This window comes from Oncorhynchus mykiss, chromosome 17 (genome assembly GCF_057628025.1).
Source record: "Oncorhynchus mykiss isolate SJ-2025 chromosome 17, ASM5762802v1, whole genome shotgun sequence".
Lineage (NCBI taxonomy): Eukaryota > Metazoa > Chordata > Actinopteri > Salmoniformes > Salmonidae > Oncorhynchus > Oncorhynchus mykiss.
The window spans coordinates 64,318,191-64,344,772 of NC_143038.1; the positions used below are offsets into that span (position 1 = coordinate 64,318,191).

Here is a 26,582-nt window from a genome sequence, read left to right on the forward strand (position 1 = left end):
TATAACATTTAATGAAAGGCAACATCGGGAGCTTGTGAGCGTGAGAATGAATAATCTTTACTACTTAAACCTTTTGTCTGGAGAAAATGACACATAGCTGCACTTTCAATGTTAGTTTCTTTATTTTTTTGCCATAAAACAATTGTCACTATGTACTGTACAAACATGACCATGAGATAGTAATAGAAGATTAATAAATACACACAAACAGCACAGTGTCAACTTGGCACTTGGGGACATAAGCCTCTCATTTTGATTTTGTCATTCATGATTCACAGCAGGTAAATCAACTGTTCAAATGTTTCAAACACAGGTGGATGTATGCTTAGACATTCACTTGGCAAGATAAACAAAGCAAGAATGCAGTTGTACAGTGATTTCTTGAGTGATAAGCTTGTCCTTCTCCACTCTACGATTGAGTGCACATAATACACTGTTTGAACCATAAAAATGGATGAAATAGCCTTCTCATGAATTTAGTATGGAGTTTAAAACTGTTAACACACAAAATAGTCAGGTATATGTTCAGGATCAAACAAAAAGGTCCAAAACAAATTGAGCCAAATGTAGCCTCTTCGTAGAATCAGTGAGTGAAATACTTACACACTTGTCACTAATATGTAGGCTCAGCATTCCCAAACAGTCCCATTACAAGTCAGAATGTTGAACAAACTTCATTTCAGCTTACTTTACCTGTTGCCTGCCAATTTTGTCCCTATGTCAGAGGTAATCTGATACAAAATATCCACAGGTAAGTGTTATCAACCCGACCTTCAGTACGCTAGTCTGTATATCGTTTGTATTTTATTTTCAATACGGATGTCATTTGCACTTGACAAACACTTACACAATATGGCTGAGCCTAACTTAACAGCAAACACTTCCTGCTGATTGCGAGGAAATGTTCTTCGGTCGACTATATTTGGCTATTGTCTACATATTGTGAAATCACGTGCAATGCATCGATAGATTGAAAATACAAGCGACAGAACCTACTGGTACCACAAAAAGTCAGGTAAACAACACTTTCCTGTGGATACCCTATCTCCACCTATTGCCAAAAGGACCAACAGCATGTACAACTGGTAGAGTAAGTGTAAATATCATTTTAGTAAACATTCTGCTTTGTAGAGACTATTGCGTCTTTTTAACAGCGACTTCTTTCAGACGGATATCCATGGAGTAACCATGGGAAAGTCTGATGTTTAGGCAAAGCCCAATGTAAACTATACAGTAAGTACGTATAAAATAATTAACAGAAAATTAGGAAAAGTGGTGTATTCATGGTGTTTCAGCAGTCATCTGGAGGTCTAGGTCAGGGTTTCACCTTTAGTAACCTTGGGAGTGAGAAACAGATACATAATGAATTTCAGATGTTCCAACAGATGTTTTTCTGTACCAGTATTTTATAACCTCATACCATCATGTGCATATTTCAAAACCACTTACCCTTGCTTCAATGTATTCAATCCTCCGCTCCAAGGCAGTTAGCTTCTCATTAAGAGTGGCTAACCGGGACCGACAGGACATATCTGGAAAATAAATTCACATGAAAATTGACTTGATGTTTTGTTCTTATTCATTTCATATTGTCCATTCCAGCAAGGTTCCAGCAATTGTGATGGATGCGTAGCCATGCCAGCTGAGTACAGTTCGGCTTAGATTGGTTTGGCCCTATTATTATTATTATTAAGCTATTAGGGTCAAATTCATTTTAGGTAGATCACTACAGTAAATATAACCTCGAGGTCATAGCACAATCCACAGGACACTCAATTCAAACATATGGATTGTGTGATGCCAGACAATGGTAAAAAAAAAAAAAAGTATAACAATATAGCATTAACCTGACCCCAGATCTCTGTATGCAATGTGTAACTAACTCCTCAGACACTACTTGGCATGCCAAATTAGAGTTGGCTAAAGAAGGCATTATATCTGGGACCAGGACATTCATAATACCACTGGCAATTGTTGTGCAACAACCACTGCTACCTAAAGCTAGTGTCGTATGCGGGCTAGATAAGCAACCATCAATGGACTGCACCAGGGCTATGCGCTCTCTGCACCAGGGCTACAAGCTCACAAGACAGTAACAACATTACACGCTGGCCAGCTATCAAATACTGTTACCGGTACCCGTACGTAGTCCAAGCTAGCTAGCAAGTATTCGTTAGCTAGCTAACGTTAACTAGGAGTGGTCGGTTGCTTGTTTAGCTAGATAGCTAACGAGCGAGCCACTGGACGAAAGCAGGAAGGAATGCCTTGGGTAAAGCTTACCAAATGAATTTAGGAAATCGGCAATCTTCTTGATGCTACTCGTGATCACTTCTATATACTCGCGATTTGCCCAATCCTGATGGATTTCTCTTTGAACTGGGTCATCCTGGATAGACATCTTTACGAGTTTGCTAAACTCAATACTTCCGCCGTCTGGTAGGGTGCGCCAAATGCTGTCATCAAGGGGGGTTGGGTGGGTTGATCGCATGGTAAGAGCTATCCGGGATACTTGGGACGTCCATACCCTAACCGTAGCCACAACCCTTCCCATTAACTATTTGAAATGTCAACTTCAGAAACCTTTCCAGCAACATAAACGCGAAAGAGTTTACATGTTCATAATCAGTTTGCTCACGAGCCACATTCAACACGTCCAACTAGCTACTTAATCACGAGACAAGGATGGCGGTTGCAGATTCCAAGACCTTCAGAAGTTTAGCAAGTTCGAACTTTAACAATCAGTCAGAGTTATCAAACAAGCAACATCAGCGACAATGGTGAGGCCAACAAGCACTAACCCGCACCACACACAAGAGCTAATGTTAACGTACTTGTTATTTCTGATCGATTGACACGAGATAGCTAGCATATATATATATATATATATATATATATATATATATATATATATATATATCACCCGTTCCATGGTGCTGAAGTACAAAGGTAGCTAGTTTAGCTATGTGTTTTTTGTTGCTATTAGCTTGAAGCTTTAGGCATACCAACAATGACAATTTCTATACTTCTATAATCAATTTTTTAAAAATAGCTAAGAAACTTGCCTTATCAAATGTCAAGGGGGTTAGGGTCAATATGCCCAGAAACATGGGTCATCCACTCAGATCTGGGTCTGGGGGGGGGGGGACAACTCATAGGCAAAATATTTAAGTGGCAGTGGAGAGAAAAACCGGCACCTTTAAAGCTATTTTCCTGTAATTCTACACATTTCCCCCTATGGTTGAGAGAAAAATGCAGTTTTAAAGCTATTTTCCTGCAATTCTACACATTTTAAATTGGGACGGTGAAAACATTTAGCAATTTTAAAGCTATTTTCCTGCAATTCTACACATTCTACTACAGATATCTGAGTGAGAGTGACAAACAAAATCAATGGGGGCCCCCTGGAGGTCAGGGCCCCTAGGCACATGCCTTGAGTGCCTGGTCAGTAATTCGGCCATAATTACTACAAGGTTTAGATAGCTGGTTCGACTAACTCACCTAGTAAACTATAAAATGTTAGTTGACATGGGCTAATTGCAATCCAGACTGTATTACAACCGGCCGTGATTGGTAGTCCCATAGGGCGACACACATTTGGCCCAGCGTCGTCCTGGTTTGGCCGGTGTAGGCCGTCATTGCAAATAAGAATTTGTCCTTAACTGACTTGCCTAGTTAAATAAAGGTTCAAAATAAAAATATAATAATAGACTGTCAGGGACTGACTTTAAAATAGGACAACTGCTGATGCACTTCCAGCGGACGCTATGGGATATCAGCCACTATTCTACCATAACCATTTAATTTGTACAGCATTAGCCTCTCCAACAAGCCTGAAACAGTGTAAACAAGGACAAGGGCTAACTGATGCCTTGGACCGTGCAATGGAGGATATTACAGCACTAGAGATCTCTACACCTTCTTCTCTTGATAAGTCCAGCAAGGACTCACTCAGTCACTCACAAACAAAACTACAATTTGAGGAACCACTTGTCAGGTATAGAGATTATGGATACATAAAAAGCAAACAGACTTAATTACAATAGGGCTATACTATAACAATGTTATTTTGAGGTCATTTGTCATTTTGTCATTCAAAAGGCGAGAGAAGTCAAGGCATAAAAGGGAGGGCTTTGCACTGTCAAGCAAATCCGAAGCTCCATTCCCTAAAGATCTACTTGAAGTTTTAGGTTAGTATTAAAACACCAACTAATTAAAGATTAGTTAAAACACAATTTGTGATGTTCACACGCTGGTGGTTATTTTTCATTTTTCCACATTTCAATGTTAAACAAAATGAATGTTTAAGGTCAGCCCCTGTACTAGTTTAAAGACACAAAGCTATCACATAAAGGAGATGGCAAACACCAACCACTCAAAGCTTGCATTGTGTCCCCTGCAAAGGGACTTCAGATATCCAGACTCTGGAGGATCTAGTGGCTAAACTGGAGTTTGAGAATGAGCTGCACCGTGTGTGTGGGAATCAGGACGTAGACAAGGAGTTTCTATCACCAGAGGAACACAGTTCAGACAGCTTAGTAGAGTACAGAAGCAGCAGCAATGGAGATGTGTCCAGTTCAGAGGAGGACCACTGCATGTTAGAGATTGTGTTGCAGATGGAAAGGGAGTATGATCTTTCTGTTTATTACAATGACTTCTGTACTCAATGACAAGGCCCTCATTCAGCCAGTTATCTGTACACAGAGCATCGTGACATAGGTTTCTGTTGATAACAACTCCTCAGGAAAGATTTTCAAGACAAACCTGTCTGAAATCAGGATTAAATCTGGGCTCACTTTACAATACATAGAACAATCAGAGAAGTGAATTATTCAGCAGCAAACTTGCAGTTTTTTATGTATCCCTCTACTTTATTTTGTAGAGACATCTAGGCTGTCATATTTCATTGGTTCAAGTTACTGTAGTTTCTGTTTTTTATACACCATAAAGTCAGTTTATAGTATTTATAACCAATATTAAAACTATTTGATTGTAACAATCTATAGAACATTGCTCTGTTGTAAAAACTTTGATTGTATGTTAATATCAACCATCAACCTGTTATCACTCCTCAAGTGACTGTTATTACTCCTCAAATGTAGAATTACATAAAGTTAAAGGAAATGAAAACCAATAAAAACATGTTTTTATTACATTTATTTCTCTACTGACTGGTCTTTGCTATACATGAGTAATACACTACTGTTAGATTCAGGACTTTACATCTTTATCAGAAACTCCCCTCACAACAAAGGTTTTAAGGAATGTCTTCATTCAGTAAAGAGCCTAAAAAAACAAGAGTATCTTGCACAGGAGAGCAAAGCCAATTGAAACAAATGCAGCAGGCGTATTCCTACAGAGGCAGATGCTAGTAGCAAAAGCCGTTGGTACTGGTGAAGGGATATTGTGATTGTGATGAAGAAAATGTGCGACTGCTGATTAACAGGAGAGTGAAGACATTCTGTGTTGTCCCTGTGGCCCTCTACATCCTTATCACCACCACCACTGTACCCCTGTGAGAGCTCTGCCTGGACGGTTTATTTCACATTGAGTAGCTCCTTAATATCTGCCTCAATGTCACTGGTCAGGAACCTTCTGCTGTAGCGCTTGTAAGGATCTCCATCAGGACTGACCAGGAACTTTTCAAAGTTCCAGGAGACGTCATTCCTGCAGACAGGGCTCCACATGATGAACTTGGGGTCGCTCATGAGGGCCATGGAGTCATCGGAGGGGAATGGCAATTTATCCTTGAGATACACAAACAAGGGGTGGGCATCCTTCCCATTCACATCCATCTTCTCAAAAAGTGGAAATTTGGGCTCAAAGCCATTTCCGGGACGGATATACTTCAGGGACCTCAGGATCTCATCATTCTTACAATTCTCCTGTTTATACAGAATCAGAATCAATAAACAATAAATCTGTTTCAGAAATGATCTTAATTGAAGCATGTTAACAACATGGGGGGGGGACTACGAATGTTTCAATGATGATTCCCAAAAGTATTACACAGACAGAGTTTAACAATAGTGTTGTTATTACCAATCTACAATGTTGCAACAACTGCGACAAACTACATTTGGGCTCGCAGTCTGAGAGTTGACCACTACTTGACCACCACATTTCAAATATAAGACTGAATAATCTGCAATATTGAAATTCATATAGAAAAATAAGTGAATGCCTACCTGATGGCCAAACTGGTTGCAGGGCACCCCAAGAACAACGAGCCCCTTTTCAGAATACTGCGAATGGAGCTCGTTCATCTGAGTGTAGTCCCTGGTTGTTGTTCCTCAGAGTGACGCCACATTTTCAATAAGCACAACTTTATCCTTTAGGGAGGAGAAATGTAGCAAATCTCCAGACAGCAATTTAGCTGAAAAGTCGTAAAACTTCTTTATTTTCCCAGCCATTTCATGAAGCAACGACGTCTAACTTTCGGATACCTTCCGTTTTCTTAGCTTTTGTACAGCAACTGAAAAGGGGAGGTGCGATTTTTCAAAGTTTGAGGAAGTCGCAGTTTCGAGAACCACCGATGGTGAAAAATGTTGGAGAAATTAGTTTAAAATAATGTTAAAGTATTTATGTGGAAATAATTATATGGGATTATCCATCTAACGAATGTCCAAAATTTGAGTATATATTAAGGTTGGAGTAAATACAAAACATTATGAAGCCGGCTCCGGCTGTACCAAACTAGTTAGAATTTGCTGCCATCTATTGGCAATTTTAGAGAGGTTCCCCCATGGGATGAATTCTAGTCAATCACAAACATCCCTAATCCGATTTTTTTGGTCCAATCTGAAAAATCTATAACACATACACAGCAGTGCCTTTTGGACCTCTTAATTTTAAAGCGGAAAATATAAAAAAATATATATGTATATTCCTTCAGAAAAAAAATTCTTAACAGGGTGGAACCTAATAAAGTGGACATTTGGAGATTAAATTAGCCATAACTCCGTGAGTGACCAAGATTGAGCTAGAATAATGGTAAACACTTGAACAGGATTTGAACTTCTCTATCAAACATAGTTTAACATTTCGATTTTGTTTGTATATATAATTTTGCCTAACAAGGTGTAAATGAGTGGGAAATACAGACTAACAACATGAAACACAACTGAGTGTTTATATTTATTTATCTTTGCACCGTTGTTTTCCCACCAAATAAATTATGACACTTCCTGAATGTGGTGTCATTGTAGGAAAGGGTTGTTTTCTTAAATGGAAAATTTACAACAAAGTAACAGGGTGGAAATTGATATCAGGGACACTCAGTAAATCTTAAATAAATAAAAATAAATACAATAATCATGTAAAAAAGTTATGAGAGAGAATTTAACTAGAACTATAAAATAATGAAGAATTTTTAAAAATGTTGTATTATTTTATGGCTTATATTTCTCGTAGAAGTTGATGAATAACCTCCGGGGACATGGCAAAAACTCCTATGTCCACTGATTTTTTATTTCGAAAATGCATAAAATTCGCTTTTAATATCCATATTTGTGAGTTTTTAAGGTAAAGGACACCTGACCTTGTATTTAAAGCTTTTTGAAATCCGCATGTCTGACTACTATACACTAAATAAGAAGTGATATTTCCTGGGGACAGGAAAGGCACCGCATGATAGCAATAACCCAGCAGTTAACAGTAGTGTTAATATAATCCATCTTCATCTAAATATTGAGCGATACACCGTTTTTCCCCCTTTTCAAAGTAAGATATTGACATTTTCAGATAAACACAATTGCGGTCTATCAGTTTTATTTTGCCTATTTAAAACCAGCTTACCTTAACCAGGTAAGCTAGTTGAGAACAAGTTCTCATTTACAATTGCGACCTGGCCAAGATAAAGCAAAGCAGTGCGACACAAACAACAACACAGAGTTACACATGGAATAAACAAGCGTACAGTCAATAACACAATAGAAAAAAATAAAGTCTATAGACAGTGTGTGCAAATGGCGTGAGGAGGTAAGGCAATAAATAGGCCATAGTGGCAAAGTAATTACAATTTAGCAAATTAAAACTGGAGTGATAGATGAGCAGATGATGATTTGCAAGTAGAGATACTGGTGTGCAAAAGAGCAGAAAAGTAAATAAAAACAATATGGGGATGAGGTAGGTAGATTGGGTGGGCTATTTACAGATGGACTATGTACTCGTCACTGGCAGCAGAGAACTGGAAGGAAAGGCGGCCAAAGGAGGCTTTGGGTATTTTTAAATGAAAACAATTATTTCACCTTTTTCACCAGGTAAGCTAGTTGAGAACAAGTCCTCATTTAGAACTGCGACCTGGCCAAGATAAAGCAGTGCGACACAAACAACAGCACAGAGTTACACATGGAATAAACAAGCACAATAGAAAAAAGAAAGTGCATTAAAGGCAGAGAAGTAGTTGGTGAACCAGCTACTATGGCCTATTTAAATAGGCCATAGTAGCTGGTTCACCAACTACTTCTCTGAGTTCAGTGTGCCATAGTAGCAAGTAATATACCTGCTGGAGCACGTGCTCCAATTTTATTTTCACCCCTTTTTTATTTGCGGTATCCAATTGGTGGTAGTTACAGTCTTGTCTCATTGCTGCTCATTGGTGTGGCTGGCTTCCACACCAATGAGGTTGAGAGCCATGCGTCCTCTGAAGCACAACCCAAGCTAGCCGCACTGCTTCTTGACACAACACACATTCAACCCAGAAGCCAGCCACACCAATGTGTCAGAGGAAACACCGTACCTGGTGACTTGGTCAGCATGCACTGCCCACCACAGGAGTTGTTAGTGTGTGCTGGCCAAGCCCTCCCTAACCCGGACGATGCTGGGCCAATTGTGCGTCACCCCATGGACCTGCCGGTCACGGACGACTGCAGCAGAGCCTAGGCTCGAACCCAGAGTCTCTGGTGGCACAGCTATCACGACAATGCCTTGGACCACTGCGCCACCCGGGAAGCCCTACCTAGCATAGACTTATAGATGACCTGGAGCCAGTGGGTCTGGCGACGAATATGTAGCGAGGGCCAGCCGACTAGAGCATACAGGTCGCAGTGGTGGGTGGTGTAAGGGGCTTTGGTGACAAAACGGATGGCACTGTGATAGACTACATCCAGTTTGCTGAGTAGACTGTTGGAAGCTATTTTGTAGATGACGTCGCCATAGGTAGGGTAGTCAGTTTTACTAGGGTAAGTTTGGCGGCGTGAGTGAAGGAGGCTTTGTTGCGAAATAGAAAGCTGATTCTAGATTTGATTTTGGATTGGAGATGGTTAATATGAGTCTGGAAGGAGAGTTTAGTCTAGCCAGACACCTATGTATTTGTAGTTGTCCACATATTCTAGGTCAGAACCGTCCAGGGTAGTGATGCTAGTATTTGGTTTTACTAGCGTTTAAGAGTAGTTAGAGGCCACGGAAGGTGTGTTGTATGGCATTGCAGCTCATTTGGAGGTTAGTTAACACAGTGTGCAAAGAAGGGCCAGATGTATACAGAATGGTGTCGTCTGAGTAGAGGTGGATCAGAGAATCACCAGCAGCAAGAGCGACATCATTGATATATACAGAGAAAAGAATCAGCCCGAGAATTTAACCCTGTGGTACCCCCATAGAGGCTGCCAGAGGTCCGGACAACAGGCCCTCCGATTTGACACACTGAACTCAGAGAAGTAGTTGGTGAACCAGGCGAAGCAGTCATTTGAGAAACCAAGGCTGTCGAGTCTGCCGATAAGAATACGGTGATTGACAGAAAGTACTCTGACACTGAAAAGAGCCTTGAAGCTATAACCCTTCAGTATGTATATTCTGTGAGAGTACAGTATGTATATTCTGTGAGAGTACAGTATGTATATTCTGTGAGAGGGATTGATTTGAGATTGAATCAGGTGTGCTAAAGCAAGCTATGAATGACGCAAATCATGTGACTCAAAAGCGTGGCTTTTCCTCTGCCTCCCCCTGTTGCTCCTAAAAATGGTAACAGGATGAGGAAGCACTTCGATATCAAAATAGGGCAAACCAACAAGCTATCTACTTAAATATATCACACTAGAAGCACTGAAACTGTGCGTCGTTCAGTTTCATATTCGTCAGATACTGTGAGTGTTTTTTACGTTTTCAGAAAAAACATTCAAGTGCGAGAAGGGGACACCTTGGTCCTTGCACGGACCCCATGTCCGCTAACGGGATGTGAAAATAAACAGCGAGACTGTTATAATGGTGTTTCCACGCTCAGTCAGTGTTAGCTTGAATTAATTGAATTAAAACCTGGCGGCTCGTTATGGGGATGTGCCATAGTTTTAGATCTAGGATTATAGGACCGCACTCATCGATAACCTACAGCGGGCGAACGGGTGCTAATGCTGGGCTAGATGGCGAGCCTGGGCAGCAGGATAATTGTTCCGACCTGGAGCTTCGGGATCAACGCAGAGTGGAGGAGAAAGCACGGATCAAAGCAGAAATAAAGAGAAGTCGGAACATAGACAAGAGTCTGAAAGCAGAGAAGAGGGAGTACAAACAAACCCACAGGCTTCTGCTATTGGGTAGGTTAATTGAACTGTTAAACGACCTAATTTAAAGTGTTGTGCTCTGCACTGTATATTTGGCCATATGTCCATAAGGATCTCAGCTTTGTGATCATTTGCTAACTGGACAAGTAACCTAACTGATCTGCCATGACTGCTAATGAGCTTGTTCTGTGTTTTTATTCAGCAGAATATTCACACTGAAATTGGATATAGTTACCATATATAGGCTAGGCCCTGCACTTGTTAAATCACTAATGTAATTTTACCAATATATCAAGAGTCAAGACATATACGTTGTAGTTCCCTCTGATATCGAACTGGCTATCTACACTGATATCTCAGCTGCTTTCTCTACACCGTTGTGGGTGATGCTTATTGATGTCCAAACAACACGTTATTTTTGAGGGACTGTTTGTTGTAAGTGTAAATATGCAACAGCAGTACATACACCCCTATTCATCGCTTGTTATTACACTCACAGTTTATTTAGTGAGTGAATTAAGAAACGACATGCTATCATAGGTTTCAGAGGCTAATGCTGCCTTGAGGGTATATGAGAACAGGCAGATTCTCACATGCTTGCTTTTTGAGAAAAGAGACCAAAACAAGATTAATTTGAAAAGCAGACTGTATAAGCTAAATGTGGCATTATATGTATCTTACACACACACACACACACACACACACACACACACACACACACACACACACACACACACATATGCAGAAAATGATCCATAAGGACATGTAATAACTGCTTATGGCTGCTTGTAACTGCTTATGCCAGTTCTTGTGGAAGGCATTGTTTTGATTTGCTCAAGTGAAGGAGAACAGGTTTCATACAAAAAAAAGTTGAATCAAAAGTGTTAGCAAAGTAAGACCTTGATACAACCTATAGTTATAGACTGTAACACAAGGAGACCCTTAGCTCCTTTGCCTTTTATAGAAGCTGCCCCTTTTTTCTACGTTACACAAGGAAAGGAGGGCAGTCTGCAGACACAAGTGGAAGAACTGTGTGGGCTCTGTGACCAAAATACACCAGTCATGCGGGGCTGCAGGTTTAAGAACAGACTGGACATGAGCAGAATGAGAACCTTCGTATGCTTATGAACAATCAGGTGTGAGTTAGTTAGTTATTATCTTAATCATTGCTTCTCTTCGTTGTTCTGCTGATGATCTCCACCCTGTTAGCTAAGGCTATCTTCTGTGTCCTTAGGGGACCTCTTGTTGGAGTTTGAAATGTTGTTTTTAGAATAACAGAACAAAGTAGAGGTATGATTGTGCTAAAATGCTAATTTGTAGAAAACAAAAAAGGAGCTACCTTGTTTAATTTTATTACATCTTCTTAGCCAGATTAATTGTTTTGAAACTCAAATCCGGTGGCGACATGTCATTCAGGGCAGGTAGGGCAGAGCCCCGCCTATTTTCAGCCCCACCTGTTAGGCTAAAAACAAATATATATATATATATATACACTTCAACTGTGAGAGACGGAATCTAAAACAAATATCCAGAAAATCACATTGTATGATTTTTAAGTAATTAATTTGCATTTTATTGCATGACATAAGCATTTGATCACCTACCAACCAGTAAGAATTCCGGCTCTCACAGACCTGTTAGTTTTTCTTTAAGAAGCCCTCCTGTTCTCCATTCATTACCTATATTAACTGCACCTGTTTGAACTCGTTACATGTATAAAAGACACCTGTCCACACACTCATTCAAACAGACTCCAACCTCTCCACAATGGCCAAGACCAGAAAGCTGTGTAAGGACATCAGGGATAAATTGTAGACCTGCACAAGGCTGGAATGGGCTACAGGACCATAGGCAAGCAGCTTTGTGAGAAGGCAACAACTATTGGCGCAATTATTAGAAAATGGAAGAAGTTCAAGATGGCGGTCAATCACCCTCGGTCTGGGGCTCTTTGCAAGATCTCACCTCGTGGGGCATCAATGATCATGAGGAAGGTGAGGGATCAGCCTAGAACTACACGGCAGGACCTGGTCAATGACCTGAAGAGAGCTGGGACCACAGTCTCAAAGAAAACCATTAGTAACACACTACACCGTCATGGATTAAAATCCTGCAGCGCACGCAAGGTCCCCCTGCTCAAGCCAGCGCATATCCAGGCCCGTCTGAAGTTTGCCAATGACCATCTGGATGATCCAGAGGAAGAATGGGAGAAGGTCATGTGGTCTGATGAGACAAAAATGTTGCTTTTTGGTCTAAACTCCACTTGCAGGGTTTGGAGGAAGAAGAAGGATGAGTACAACCCCAAGATCACCATCCCAACCGTGAAGCATGGAGGTGGAAACATCATTCTTTGGGGATGCTTTTCTGCAAAGGGGACAGGACGACTGCACCGTATTGAGGGGAGGATGGATGGGGCCATGTATCGTGAGATCTTGGCCAACAACCTCCTTCCCTCAGTAAGAGCATTGAAGATGGGTCGTGGCTGGGTCTTCCAGCATGACAACGACCCGAAACACACAGCCAGGGCAACTAAGGAGTGGCTCCGTAAGAAGCATCTCAAGGTCCTGGAGTGGCCTAGCCAGTCTCCACACCTGAACCCAATAGAAAATCTTTGGAGGGAGCTGAAAGTCCGTATTGCCCAGCGACAGCCCATGAAACCTGAAGGATCTGGAGATGGTCTGTATGGAGGAGTGGGCCAAAATCCCTGCTGCAGTGTGTGCAAACCTGGTCAAGAACTACAGGAAACGTATGATCTCTGTATTTGCAAACAAAGGTTTCTGTACCAAATATTACGTTCTGCTTTTGTGATGTATCAAATACTTATGTCATGCAAAAAAATGCAAATTAATTACTTAAAAATCATACAATGCGATTTTCTGGAATTTTGTTTTAGATTCCGTCTCTCACAGTTGAAGTGTACCTATGTTAAAAATTACAGACCTCTACATGCTTTGTAAGTAGGAAAACCTGCAAAATCAGTGTATCAAATACTTGTTCTCCCCACTGTATATATATGTGTGTGTGTGTATGTGTATTTATTCTTGCCTGTTTTGCATGTTATTTTGGCATTAATACATGTCCCATATCAGTTAGCAAGCAATGTAAAAAAAAATAATAATAATTGAGTTAATAAAGCTGCATACAAACATGGTCTCTTTTTTGTTTTGAGTAAGACAGCTCCAAAATGCAGGTGTTTCAGCCTAGCTCAGTGCTTTCTGTGGTGGTGGACTCAAAAGGAAAAGCTTCCAGGAGTGTCCTTTAGGGGTTCTTCAAATTGAAACTGTGGGGGAACCCCTATAAGTTCTTCAAAGAGCCCCTTTTAATGGATCCTCAAATAACCTTTTGGAATAAATTTTTGAACTACCCCCAAACCCCCCCCCCCCTCTCCCCTATTATTACTAATAAAAATATGCATAACAATAACACAATATTTTAGTTGTCAGTGTTTATTATGATTTTAGTGGCAAAGCAGAATTAAAAAAAAAAGCCAAATATGAGGTAAACCCCAAGTCCAATGGATATATCGTCTGGCGTGTTGATGTTAATGTGTTGATGTTCTCCGTATCCATAGACAGAAAAATTTTGCAAACAGGTTTCCTGTTATATTCATCAGAGGTGTAGGGAGGGTAAAGTATGTGAATCCAAAAAATAGTACTTATACAGATGATTAACAAAACATGCACACAACAGTATTCATACCTTTGGTTTTTGTGGTAAATGTTCATGAAAAAAACTGTTTTGATAATGGTTTTCATACACATAGTTTGTCCATAATTGTAGAGAATGGTACATGTGATTGTCACGCCCTGGTCTAAGTATTTTGTGTTTTTCTTCATGTATTGGGTCAGGCCAGGGTGTGGCATGGGGTTTTTGTATTGTGGTGTGTTTTGTCTTGGGGTTTTGGTGTGTATGTATTGGGATTGTAGCTAGTGGGGTTATCTAGCAAGGTCTATGGCTGTCTGGAGTGGTTCTCAATCAGAGGCAGGTGTTTATCGTTGTCTCTGATTGGGAACCATATTTAGGCAGCCATATTCTTTGAGTTTGTCGTGGGTGATTGTCCTTAGTGTTCTGATGTCCTTGTTCGGTGTTAGTTTAAACAAGTATAGGCTGTTTCGGTTTTCATTACATTTATTGTTTTGGTAGTGTTAGTATTTAGATTCGTGTTTCTTTATTATTTAAATAAACATGGATTGCAATAGCCACGCTGCATTTTGGTCCGACTCTCCTTCTCACCAAGAAAACCGTTACAGTGATCTGCATAACATACCACAATTGGCATGGTATCATCATCAAACCATATCAATTTAGATCATACAAGGGACAAACCTTACCTTAAATTGAGATCTTTACATTTTCAGTTAAGTGCTATCCTTTCAAATTCAAATGTTTCAGTTGGGCAGTTAGGTTTCTGCAAGAACCCCCACTAACTAAGGAGGTTCCTTGATGAACCCCACCTCCTATGGGGTTCTTGGAAGAACCTTTTGGGGGCCATTTTCAGTGCCAAGAACCCTAAGGTTGTCACGCCCTGACCTTAGATATCACTGTTTTCTTTATATTTTGGTTAGGTCAGGGCGTGACTAGGGTGGGTACGCTAGTTTTTGTATTGTCTAGGTTTTTTCTAAATTTATGGTGGCCTGATATAGTTCCCAATCAGAGGCAGCTGTTTATCGTTGTCTCTGATTGGGGATGATATTTAGTTAGCCATTTTCCCTTTGGTGTTTGTGGGATCTTGTCTATGTGTAGTTGCCTGTCAGTACTCGTTTGTATAGCTTCATGTTGTTATTTTGTTAGTTTGTTCAGTGTTCATTCTTTTAATAAATAAGAATGTACACATACCACGCTGCGCCTTGGTCTGATCCTTATAACGAACGTGACGAAGGTTCTTCAAAGAACTTTGAGGATCTTAGAAGAACCCTTGTTGAACCCCTCATTTTTAGAGTGCTCAGGGGCTCCCGAGTGGCGCAGTGATCTAAGGCACTGCATCTCAGTGCTAGAGGTGTCACTACAGATCCTGGTTCAATTACAGGCTGTATCACATCCAGCTGTGATTGGGAGTCCCATAGGTGGCACACAACTGGCCCAGCGTCATCCGGGTTAGGCCGTCATTGTAAATAATATTTTTTTCTTAACTGACTTGCCTAGTTAAATAAATAAATAAATAAAAATACAGAGGGTAGGGGTGGTAATGTTCTCTAGTTACGCCGTAATTGGCTCAGTGTTCTGTCACTCATGGGGACACTATGTCACTGCAGAATCTACAGGGAGAGCTATAAAGTTCAAGCCCCTTGGGTGCTGTCATAGATTTACATTAGAAGTGCCCATCCAGCATGACTTCCGCTGCTTTCAAAATAACTGGAAACTTGGAACTGGAAAATCTCAGACTTCAGTGATTTCAAGACAACTGGGAACTCTGGGGGGGGAAAGAAAATATGTTGTGAACGGTCATCCAAATCTGAATTCCAAGTTGGGAACTCTGGCCTCTTTCTAGAGTTCCGACCTTAAGATCCCTGACGTCATGATTCAAACTTGTTTTTTCCCGATATCCCAGTTGTCTTGAAAGCACCATAAATCCAGAGAATGGTGACAAAATTTGCCCACAAGAAGGACCACCATGCCACCTTCCTGTTCAAGTGAGCACAGCACAACAAGGGGAGTCCAAAAATGTATTGTATTCTGCCTCATAAATTATGTAATATGCCAGGGAGATACGTATACTGTAGCTAAGAAAGTAATAGTAAGTGTATGCCTAGTTAAATAAAGGCTAAATAACAAAATAAATGTAAGCTGTTAGTAACCCATGTGCCTCACCCTATTAATTTGGTCCCGTTCCCCCTCATAACTTAACCTACTGTTCTGACTTGATGGTCCACATGTAGGCTATAGCCTGTTTTAGAGAATTGTTATCATCAAGTTTTGCAAGAGATTTCATTGTCTGCTTATGTGCCCCCTTTATTTATCCTACTGTTCTAACTTGGTGTACAGGGAGAATACTGTAAGAACGGCCAATGTTCTGAATTCTGTCGCAGTACATTTCAGAAGTGCTGAACAAATAGTTATATTCACTAAGTCTGTCTTAGCTCACTCATTAATGTCTCAATCTAAATGACGGATTGCCTCTTATCTGCTCACCGTTTCCTTATGCCATAGCTTGTACATCTCAATTGTCAGTAGAAACCACATTTGTTCAAGCAAGTCAGCCATATCAGCTATGTTTTTTAAAAAGGCAGTAAATGAGGCTGAATGAACTGTTTCGCTGCCAGACAAGGCTCCGCTGATAGCCAGGTGTAGAAGTGGTAAGGATTCACTACATGGTGCTGAAAATAAAGCTCTGCTGTTGGGACAGCTTTATGTAGGCTCTAACAGTTTGTGGGCACCGTTTGTTACTGTTATAGTGTAATTAATGTATTGTTTTGCTGTCTTGTGTAGTGGCTTTGCTGGCATGCATATAATTGTTTTTGTTGAGTTTGCCCCATCAAGATTTACATGCTAAAATCGCCACTGCTCAAATCCTAGAATCCAGTGTGATTGCTGAGAAGCCTCAGGTATGATACAACTGTAACTAAATTGTGCCCCGTACTGGCAAGAGTTGGGCATTGCATTTGAATGTAGAATACTGAATCTTTTTTGCTCATCGATAAAAAAAAATCGATGAGTTTAAGCAGTTAACATCCCATGCTTAGGGCCATGTTTAAAATGCTGGGCTGGCCATTATTTTGGCTACCATGGCTATGCCACCATAAGATGACAATGCCGCCATACACAAGGCACTAGTGGTCACTGAATGGTTTGATGAGCATGAAAACAATGTAAAACATATGACATGGCCGTCTCAGTCACCAGGTCTCGACCCAATTGAACACTTTTGGGAGATTGTGGAGAGGTGCATGAGACAGCGTTGTCCACCACCATCAACAAAACACCAAATTATGTCATTTTTCATGGAAGTATGGTGTCACATCCCTCCAATAAAGTTCCAGAAACTCGTAGAATCTATGCCAATGTGCATTGAAGCTGTTCTGACTTGTGGTGACTCAAAGCCCTATAAAGACACTTTATGTTGGTGTTTCCTTTATTTTTGGCAGTTACCTGTAGATTTGAAGGTTGACATCTTTTAGGCCTTTGGAGATGAACTACGCACACCATGGTGAAATAGTGACGATGATGGGATGGTTGAAGGAAATGTACCGGCCTGTATGATGGTTAAAATAAATATACCGGCCTGTATGATGGTTGAAGGAAATGTACCGGCCTGTATGATGGTTAAAATAAATGTACCGGCCTGTATGATGGTTGAAGGAAATGTACCGGCCTGTATGATGGTTAAAATAAATATACCGGCCTGTATGATGGTTAAAATAAATATACCGGCCTGTATGATGGTTAAAATAAATATACCGGCCTGTATGATGGTTAAAATAAATATACCGGCCTGTATGATGGTTAAAATAAATATACCGGCCTGTATGATGGTTAAAATAAATATACCGGCCTGTATGATGGTTAAAATAAATGTACCGGCCTGTATGATGGTTGAAGGAAATGTACCGGCCTGTATGATGGTTAAAATAAATGTACCGGCCTGTATGATGGTTGAAGGAAATGTACCGGCCTGTATGATGGTTAAAAGAAATGTACCGGCCTGTATGATGGTTGAAGGAAATGTACCGGCCTGTATGATGGTTAAAATAAATGTACCGGCCGGTATGATGGTTGAAGGAAATGTACCGGCCTGTATGATGGTTAAAATAAATGTACCGGCCTGTATGATGGTTGAAGGAAATGTACCGGCCTGTATGATGGTTAAAATAAATATACCGGCCTGTATGATGGTTGAAGGAAATGTACCGGCCTGTATGATGGTTAAAATAAATGTACCGGCCTGTATGATGGTTGAAGGAAATGTACCGGCCTGTATGATGGTTAAAATAAATATACCGGCCTGTATGATGGTTGAAGGAAATGTACCGGCCTGTATGATGGTTAAAATAAATGTACCGGCCTGTATGATGGTTGAAGGAAATGTACCGGCCTGTATGATGGTTGAAGGAAATGTACCGGCCTGTATGATAGTTAAAATAAATGTACCGGCCTGTATGATGGTTAAAATAAATGTACCGGCCTGTATGATGGTTGAAGGAAATGTACCGGCCTGTATGATGGTTAAAATAAATGTACCGGCCTGTATGATGGTTGAAGGAAATGTACCGGCCTGTATGATGGTTAAAATAAATGTACCGGCCTGTATGATGGTTAAAATAAATGTACCGGCCTGTATGATGGTTAAAATAAATATACCGGCCTGTATGATGGTTGAAGGAAATGTACCGGCCTGTATGATGGTTAAAATAAATGTACCGGCCTGTATGATGGTTGAAGGAAATGTACCGGCCTGTATGATGGTTAAAATAAATGTACCGGCCTGTATGATGGTTGAAGGAAATGTACCGGCCTGTATGATGGTTAAAAGAAATGTACCGGCCTGTATGATGGTTAAAAGAAATGTACCGGCCTGTATGATGGTTAAAATAAATGTACCGGCCTGTATGATTGTTGAAGGAAATGTACCGGCCTGTATGATGGTTAAAATAAATATACCGGCCTGTATGATGGTTGAAGGAAATGTACCGGCCTGTATGATGGTTAAAAGAAATGTACCGGCCTGTATGATGGTTAAAATAAATGTACCGGCCTGTATGATGGTTAAAATAAATGTACCGGCTTGTATGATGGTTGAAGGAAATGTACCGGCCTGTATGATGGTTAAAATAAATATACCGGCCTGTATGATGGTTAAAATAAATATACCGGCCTGTATGATGGTTAAAATAAATATACCGGCCTGTATGATGGTTAAAATAAATATACCGGCCTGTATGATGGTTAAAATAAATGTACCGGCCTGTATGATGGTTACAATAAATATACCGGCCTGTATGATGGTTAAAATAAATATACCGGCCTGTATGATGGTTAAAATAAATATACCGGCCTGTATGATGGTTAAAATAAATATACCGGCCTGTATGATGGTTGAAGGAAATGTACCGGCCTGTATGATGGTTAAAATAAATGTACCGGCCTGTATGATGGTTGAAGGAAATGTACCGGCCTGTATGATGGTTAAAATAAATGTACCGGCCTGTATGATGGTTAAAATAAATATACCGGCCTGTATGATGGTTAAAATAAATATACCGGCCTGTATGATGGTTAAAATAAATATACCGGCCTGTATGATGGTTGAAGGAAATGTACCGGCCTGTATGATGGTTAAAATAAATGTACCGGCCTGTATGATGGTTGAAGGAAATGTACCGGCCTGTATGATGGTTAAAATAAATGTACCGGCCTGTATGATGGTTAAAATAAATGTACCGGCCTGTATGATGGTTAAAATAAATATACCGGCCTGTATGATGGTTAAAATAAATATACCGGCCTGTATGATGGTTAAAATAAATATACCGGCCTGTATGATGGTTGAAGGAAATGTACCGGCCTGTATGATGGTTAAAATAAATGTACCGGCCTGTATGATGGTTGAAGGAAATGTACCGGCCTGTATGATGGTTAAAATAAATGTACCGGCCTGTATGATGGTTAAAAGAAATGTACCGGCCTGTATGATTTCCAATTATCATCTGAATCTCTACATTTAAAATTTTAGGTCAACAAAATATTCAAAAGCAATAGCAGTGTTTTTTTTACAGTGGATAATAGCTCAGAATCATTTATTGAAGGAAATATACCGGCCTGTATGATGGTTAAAGGAAATATAGCAGCCTACATTTTTTATTTACACAAAACAGTGGGATACTCATTCGACTGAGCTGAAGGACTTCCTAGTTCACAAAATAAGTTCAAAAACACTAACGGAAGAATTTGAGCTCTGATATTAGTCACTCATTGTTATTGACAACACACATGACAATAGGTTACACAAATGATAATTGGGCAACTATCAAATAACCATATACACAGTCATTTTTTAGAGAACTTACATTGATTGTATATTGCTGTGATTCAGAAACAGACCCCTGGTGTCTTCACGCCACATACTCATACAGTCTGTGCTGTGGTCAGATAAATGTTGTTAAATGCAGTGGGAAATCTGATCACAATGTGGGCACATTTATTTTCAAGCATGCTAATAGAGGATGGTATTTTTTAAGGCTGGGCTGATATGTCACATTTGGGAATGGCAAGACCCAGTAAAGCAGTACATTTAGTAAGCCTATATCTGTCAAGAAGTGCAATGTGTTTTTATTATTCATATCTACAAATGAATCCATAAACAAATGTATATTAATATACTGGCATTCTTTATAAAGGGGTGGTTTATAATTAAGTTATTATTAATTTAAAGATGGTTTATAATAAATGAAAACAAATGGTTAAAATTGTGTACTTATTTGGTGCTTGTAGAATAGTGAGAATTTTCAACCAGTTTTAAACTACCCCTTTACAAATCCTTTTATGTTTTACATTCAGAGATTTAGAGAGGGAATAAAGAAGTCAAGACTGAATAGAGTATTAATGCATTCTGTGTATCCATGTTATAATGGTTACGATGCATATGTTGTGCTACAGTAGTCCACTTGCCCTGTATGGACGATCAGTTCTTCAAAGAGGGCGCCTTTTCTCTTCGGAATCGCAACTTCATGACGTTTTGGGCAATCATGTGATTACACTCTGGTCTTTCCCAGGGTTCAGTGAGAGCTGTTTGCCCCACCCCATCTCTTTAACGCTTTCTATCTCAATGTACAATTCTCAGAGAAAAGGACAAAAATGCATATAAATACTTCAAATAAACTAATCTATTCACATTTATGCAAGAGCAGATCTGGCCTTTACATGAAAAAATAACTGCCATCGTTGGATTAATTGTTATATTGGCCTACCGCGGTATGTTCATATATCGATATGCACATATATCCAGGCTTAGGCTACCATACGAATTCAAAAGGAATACAAAGCTTAGACTGACAGCGGGCTCTACCCACGAGAAAAACAAGAAAATAATGAATGATTTTCATAAATATACCTGAATCGGGGAAATTGCATTGCATACAACAAAACCTACTGAAGGCAATGTTCGCCTAGAAAAGCTTACCGATGTGAGGAGAAATACAAACTACAGCGGTAAAGAAAAAGACCGAGAGAAGGGCCTTTTTGATCTGGACAAACCCCAAAAGCAGCCAACATCTGTGACGAGGAGGGGAATTAAATTAATATCATTGACTAAAACAGGATATATTTGACAAAGTTACAACAAAAACGTTTTGTCTTGGATTTAAAATACATTCGGATGAAGAAGGAAACCCTGCATAATCATCCACATGCCGTCATTTTAGTGGAAATATTCATATTTTTTTATCCACCCTCTGTATCTGCTTTGCCTGTCACGCTGGGGCTGAGGACGGATTGAACAAGAAAAAGGGAAATACGCAAATGTTTTGAATGGCAGTAGTCAGAATTCTACGAGTGAAACCAATGATGGATTCTAGATGAGACATTTGCTAGAATTCAGTGTGGATTCCAGCTCTACGACAACTCGAGATCATTTATGTACATTGTAACGCTGAAGGATAATATTCAACACTGAAATGAATCTTGATGACTATATTGCGGATTTACAGTGAAAACATTATATGAATCAACTGTCTGAGAGGGCGGCCTGAGTGTCGTGATTAGCACCACCACTCTGTTCTCACTGAATAATCTATTGTAGCCGGCAGATATTTAACACTAATAACTGTGATAAAGGCTACGGCTTGGTTGGTCTTGATCTTCCGCCGGTTTTTAGTCTGCAACTGGCAATACAGATGTCACCCATCTTGAGCAAGGTGTCTTTCTCTTGGCCCAATCTAGGAATCTAGAAATTATTTATTATATGAATCCCCCCTCCCCCGAACCTTTTTATTGGGTTTTTGGGAAGATGGGTTGTCTGGGCAATAGTAAATCGGAAGACCAACGTAATGAGGAGAAGACACAGAGGGAAGCTAACAAAAAGATAGAGAAACAGCTTCAAAAAGACAAACAGATTTACCGAGCTACTCACCGGCTTCTGCTATTAGGTAGGTTTCTGACATTGGTTAAGTGTTCATGCCATGTTTAATGTGGGTATCCCTGCCATATACCTATTGTGGCATTTGAGGATGACAAGGGTCTGACGTGGTAAATGACCGTATTGTATGTAGGCCCATGTTCTTCCTGGGCAGTCTATTAAACCAAGACTCTTCCATTTGTTTTATTGTAATGGGGTTTACGTGTGGTTTTGCTGTCATTTTCGATAGGACTTTGTTCTTGTAAAAGACTTACACTGACAATACGTGTGTCAATGCACACCTGTCATTTCAAGCAGCTGTTCATGAAAAGCCACCAAAAGGATTTGTACCCTTATTTTGCAACATTGTTGCATATGATGCCATCTGACTAGTGGAATTATTGCTTGTGGTGTAAGCCTAGCAATGTGTGTCTATATGCCTGACTTTGGAAGAGTAACCTATATATTATAGTCCTCAGAAATGTGAGTTTTCATCATCATGCACTACGTTTTCCTTGGAGTGCTTTTAATCATAATCGTTGCTAATACCAGGACTGATTTATTTGACAGTAGGCCTAGAGTAATCAAGATGTTCCTAGTCCTACCTATGTAATAACACTGTAATTACTCAAGTAACACCATTGTATTAGCGTGTTGTTTCATAGTAATTGCTTTATAATGGTATAGTAATGGAGTTATTCCAATTACACAGGGCTGGCTCTAGGATTTAAAGGCCCTAAGCAAGATTTGGTTGGGTGACCCCCACACCCACACCTCATGGAAAACCATTTTAGAAGCCCCCCTCTTGCCAGTGGAGAGAGAAAGTGTAGTTTTAAAGTTCATATCCTGCAATTCTACACGTTTTGCCATGGAGCATAGATAACATGTTGCAGTTTTAAAGGCCCAGTGCAGTCAAAAACATGATTTTCTAGTGTTTTATATATATTTCCACACTGAGGTTAGAATAATACTGTGACATTGTGAACATGATGATAATGGCCCTTTTACTGTTTAAAAAGACTCCCTGAAATGTCAACCTGTTTTGGTGGGATTGAGCTTTGGGGTAAATAAGAAAGATAAAAAACAGAGTTCCAAACTTCTCTGCCAATAAAAGCTCATTTTCTTTTTTCCCCTCCCTAAGACCACTCCCAAACAGTCCTAGCAAAATTGCTTGAGAAATGGCTCTTTGCTAAGAAGCTATTCTTTTGTTTATTTTTGACCATTTTAAATGAAAACAATCACAGTAAGGTAGTTATTTGTTACACAGAATTATTTGATATTGAGATAAAAACGTCTGTATAGTTAGCAAGTTTTCTGCAATTCTACACATTTTGCCATGGGACAGAGACATTTCCTGCAATTCTACAAAATGTTTCTTAATATGATATCTGACTGAGAGTGACTAACAAAATCAATGGTGGCTCCGGAGGTCAGGACCTCTGGGCACATGCCATACGTGCCCGGCCAGCCGGTAATCGGCCATGATTACAACAAGTTTGGATAGCTGGCTAGACTAACTACTGATCTTTTCCTTTAATTGGCTTGATTTGGTAGGCTCATCTTTTGGAGCAATTTAATCCTCATTGGTATTACAAACCACATGAAATCACGTTCTATGTTTTTGACGTTACAGTATTAGGCCTAATAATAATACAGACATTGATTCTAGTCTGAAGTGACAATGACTAGGGTCCCTATTAACTTATCCAACAACAACATTCTTCATTCACTAAAATAATTCACATTCTTTGGATACATTAATTCAACAAAAGTATGTTCACCATACAAAATAAATGTAAAAGCTGCATATTTATTCCAATTCATTTTTTTTGTTGCTGCACAGTAAGAATGTGTTTGACCGGATCCCGGAAACCTGGTTACCATTTGGGATTTTATAGGGGCCTAGGTATTTATGACAAGTCTACCTAGTCAACTCGCTACATTATTGGTGTGTTTTTCCCTTGGAGAGAAGTAAAAAAAAAAAAAAAGAAGATGCTCAGGCCCATGTTAGGATCTGGTCTGTTTGCTTTTCATTTTCATTTAGCATGTAGCATGCTGTTAGCACGAAGGAGCAGCGTTTGTTCTCTCCGTTCCTCAATGTGTGGGGAATGACTGTTCCGAATATCCCCGAATGTTCCCAGCATTCCATGTTCCGTGGTTAGTGGACAGTCATCACTAGAGGTTAGGATTTCTTCCTAACCTTATTATCTGACCAGGAAACACTCTGGGACCTAGTTGTAGTAGGTCATAACTTGGTTGAACACTGAAGTAATGTGTGATTTGCATGCCTAGAATTTAGCTCAAGGGAATTGATATCGCCCTAAAGAGACCACTGTCAAGTGAGGTGTTTTTTGAAAGGTCTTTAGATTTATCTTCCTGTTCTCTCTGTTTGCAGGTGCTGGTGAATCTGGGAAGAGCACGATAGTTAAACAAATGCGAATATTGCATGTGAATGGCTTCAACGCAGAGTAAGTATTATTTCCCCTCATTTCATAAATCTTTGCAGAACCGTGTCAAGCACTAATTATTTTCTAGGTGCCACTGAAGGCTTGGGCCGGGACGATACCAGTATAGCAATATTCTTTTCACGGAAAAACTGAAGCAGGTCAAAGTCTATGGTCCTTTTAAATAAATGTGACTCTGGATGACAAAATAATTATGCTTGCTTCCATCATTAGGGCTGTTTTCTTAAAGAAGTTAAATCCGCTTCGGGTTTTGTTGCAGGAGACTAATGAGTATCGCGATGCTGGTATCGTCGCAGCCTTACTGAAGCCCATAGGGTTCTTACTCCTTTTGTATTACACAGACTTTAAACTGGTAACCGAGGCCCTAGGATTCTCTCAGGATGATTCATTGTTTAGATTTTATACCTTTATAATCTGGGTTGTTCAAGCCCTGAATGCTGATTGGCTGACAGCCGTGGTATATCAGACCGTATACCACGGGTATGACAAAACATTTATTTTTACTGCTCTAATTACTTTGGTAACCAGTTTATAATAGCAATAAGGCACCTTGGGGGTTTGTGATAAACTCAGCAACAAAAAAAAACGTCCTCTCACTGTCAACTGCGTTTATTTTCAACAAACATAACCTGTGTAAATATTTGTATGAACATAACAAGATTCAACAACTGAGACATAAACTGAATAAGTTCCACAGACATGTGACTAACAGAAATTGAATAATGTGTCCCTAAACCAGGTGGGGGTCAAACTCAAAAGTAACAGTCAGCAAATGTTGTGGCCACCAGCTGTATTTAGTACTGCAGTGCATCTCCTCCTCATGGACTGCACCAGATTTGCCAGTTCTTGCTGTGAGATGTTACCCCACTCTTCCACCAAGGCACCTGCAAGTTCCCGGACATTTCTGGGGGGAATGGCCCTAGCCCTCACCGTCCGATCCAACAGGTCCCAGACGTGCTCAATAGGATTGAGATCCGGGCTCTTCGCTGGCCATGGCAGAACACTGACATTCCTGTCTTGTAGGAAATCAAACACAGAACGAGCAGTATGGCTTGTGGCATTTTCATGCTGGAGGGTCATGTCAGGATGAGCCTGCAGGAAGGGTACCACATGAGGAGGGAGGACGCCTTCCCTGTAACGCACAGCGTTGAGCTAGCCTGCAATGACAACAAGCTCAGTCCGATGATGCTGTGACAGACCGCTCTAGACCATGACGGATCATCCACCTCCAAATCGATCCCGCTCCAGAGTACAGGCCTCGGGGTAACGCTCATTCCTTCAACGATAAACGCAAATCCGACCATCACCCCTGGTGAGACAAAACCATGACTCGTCAGAGAAGAGCACTTTTTGCCAGTCCTGCCTGGTCCAGCGATGGTGGGTTTGTGCTCATAGGCGACGTTGTTGCCAGTGATGTCTGGTGAGGTCCTATCTTACAACAGACCTACAAGCCCTCAGTCCCCAGCCACTCTCAGCCTATTGTGGACAGTCTGAGCACTGATGGAGGGATTGTGTGTTCCTGGTGTAACTCAGGCAGTTGTTGTTACCATCCTGTACCTGTGTGATGTTCGGATGTACCGATCC

General features: G+C 40.3%; 3 protein-coding genes and 1 long non-coding RNA gene across 5 annotated transcripts in view; 2 read left to right on the forward strand and 2 right to left on the reverse strand.

Moving 5' to 3' along the window:
• Positions 1-103: 103 nt before the first annotated feature.
• On the reverse strand, positions 104-2,592 carry LOC110494680 (putative protein BRICK1-A). The gene is made up of 3 exons (XM_021569965.3): positions 2,281-2,592; positions 1,450-1,532; positions 104-1,337 (listed from the first exon to the last, which is right to left on the reverse strand). Exons 1-3 carry the CDS (start codon positions 2,549-2,551, stop codon positions 1,311-1,313), a joined length of 381 nt encoding a protein of 126 aa, XP_021425640.2. The 5' UTR covers positions 2,552-2,592; the 3' UTR covers positions 104-1,310.
• A 99-nt stretch (positions 2,593-2,691) lies between these two features.
• Positions 2,692-5,154, forward strand: LOC149976225 (uncharacterized). The gene is made up of 4 exons (XR_016488074.1): positions 2,692-2,777; positions 3,811-3,994; positions 4,099-4,187; positions 4,402-5,154. It is a non-coding gene; the product is annotated as an uncharacterized LOC149976225 (long non-coding RNA).
• Positions 5,140-6,708, reverse strand: LOC100135925 (glutathione peroxidase 1). Its single transcript, XM_021569971.3, has 2 exons — positions 6,186-6,708; positions 5,140-5,882 (listed from the first exon to the last, which is right to left on the reverse strand). Exons 1-2 carry the CDS (start codon positions 6,261-6,263, stop codon positions 5,535-5,537), a joined length of 426 nt encoding a protein of 141 aa, XP_021425646.1. The 5' UTR covers positions 6,264-6,708; the 3' UTR covers positions 5,140-5,534.
• A 3,205-nt stretch (positions 6,709-9,913) lies between these two features.
• LOC110494684 (guanine nucleotide-binding protein G(s) subunit alpha-like) overlaps positions 9,914-26,582 on the forward strand; it is a 48,683-nt gene continuing 32,014 nt past the window's right edge. The window contains exons 1-2 of one of the 2 annotated variants that reach the window (XM_090206303.1): positions 9,914-10,523; positions 24,929-25,001. In XM_090206303.1, the coding sequence (XP_090062429.1) occupies positions 10,262-10,523; positions 24,929-25,001 (335 nt within the window). In that variant the 5' untranslated portion in view covers positions 9,914-10,261. Of the gene's footprint in view, positions 10,524-21,190; positions 22,565-24,928; positions 25,002-26,582 lie in introns of those variants that run through there. The other variant, XM_090206304.1, reaches the window with a different exon arrangement.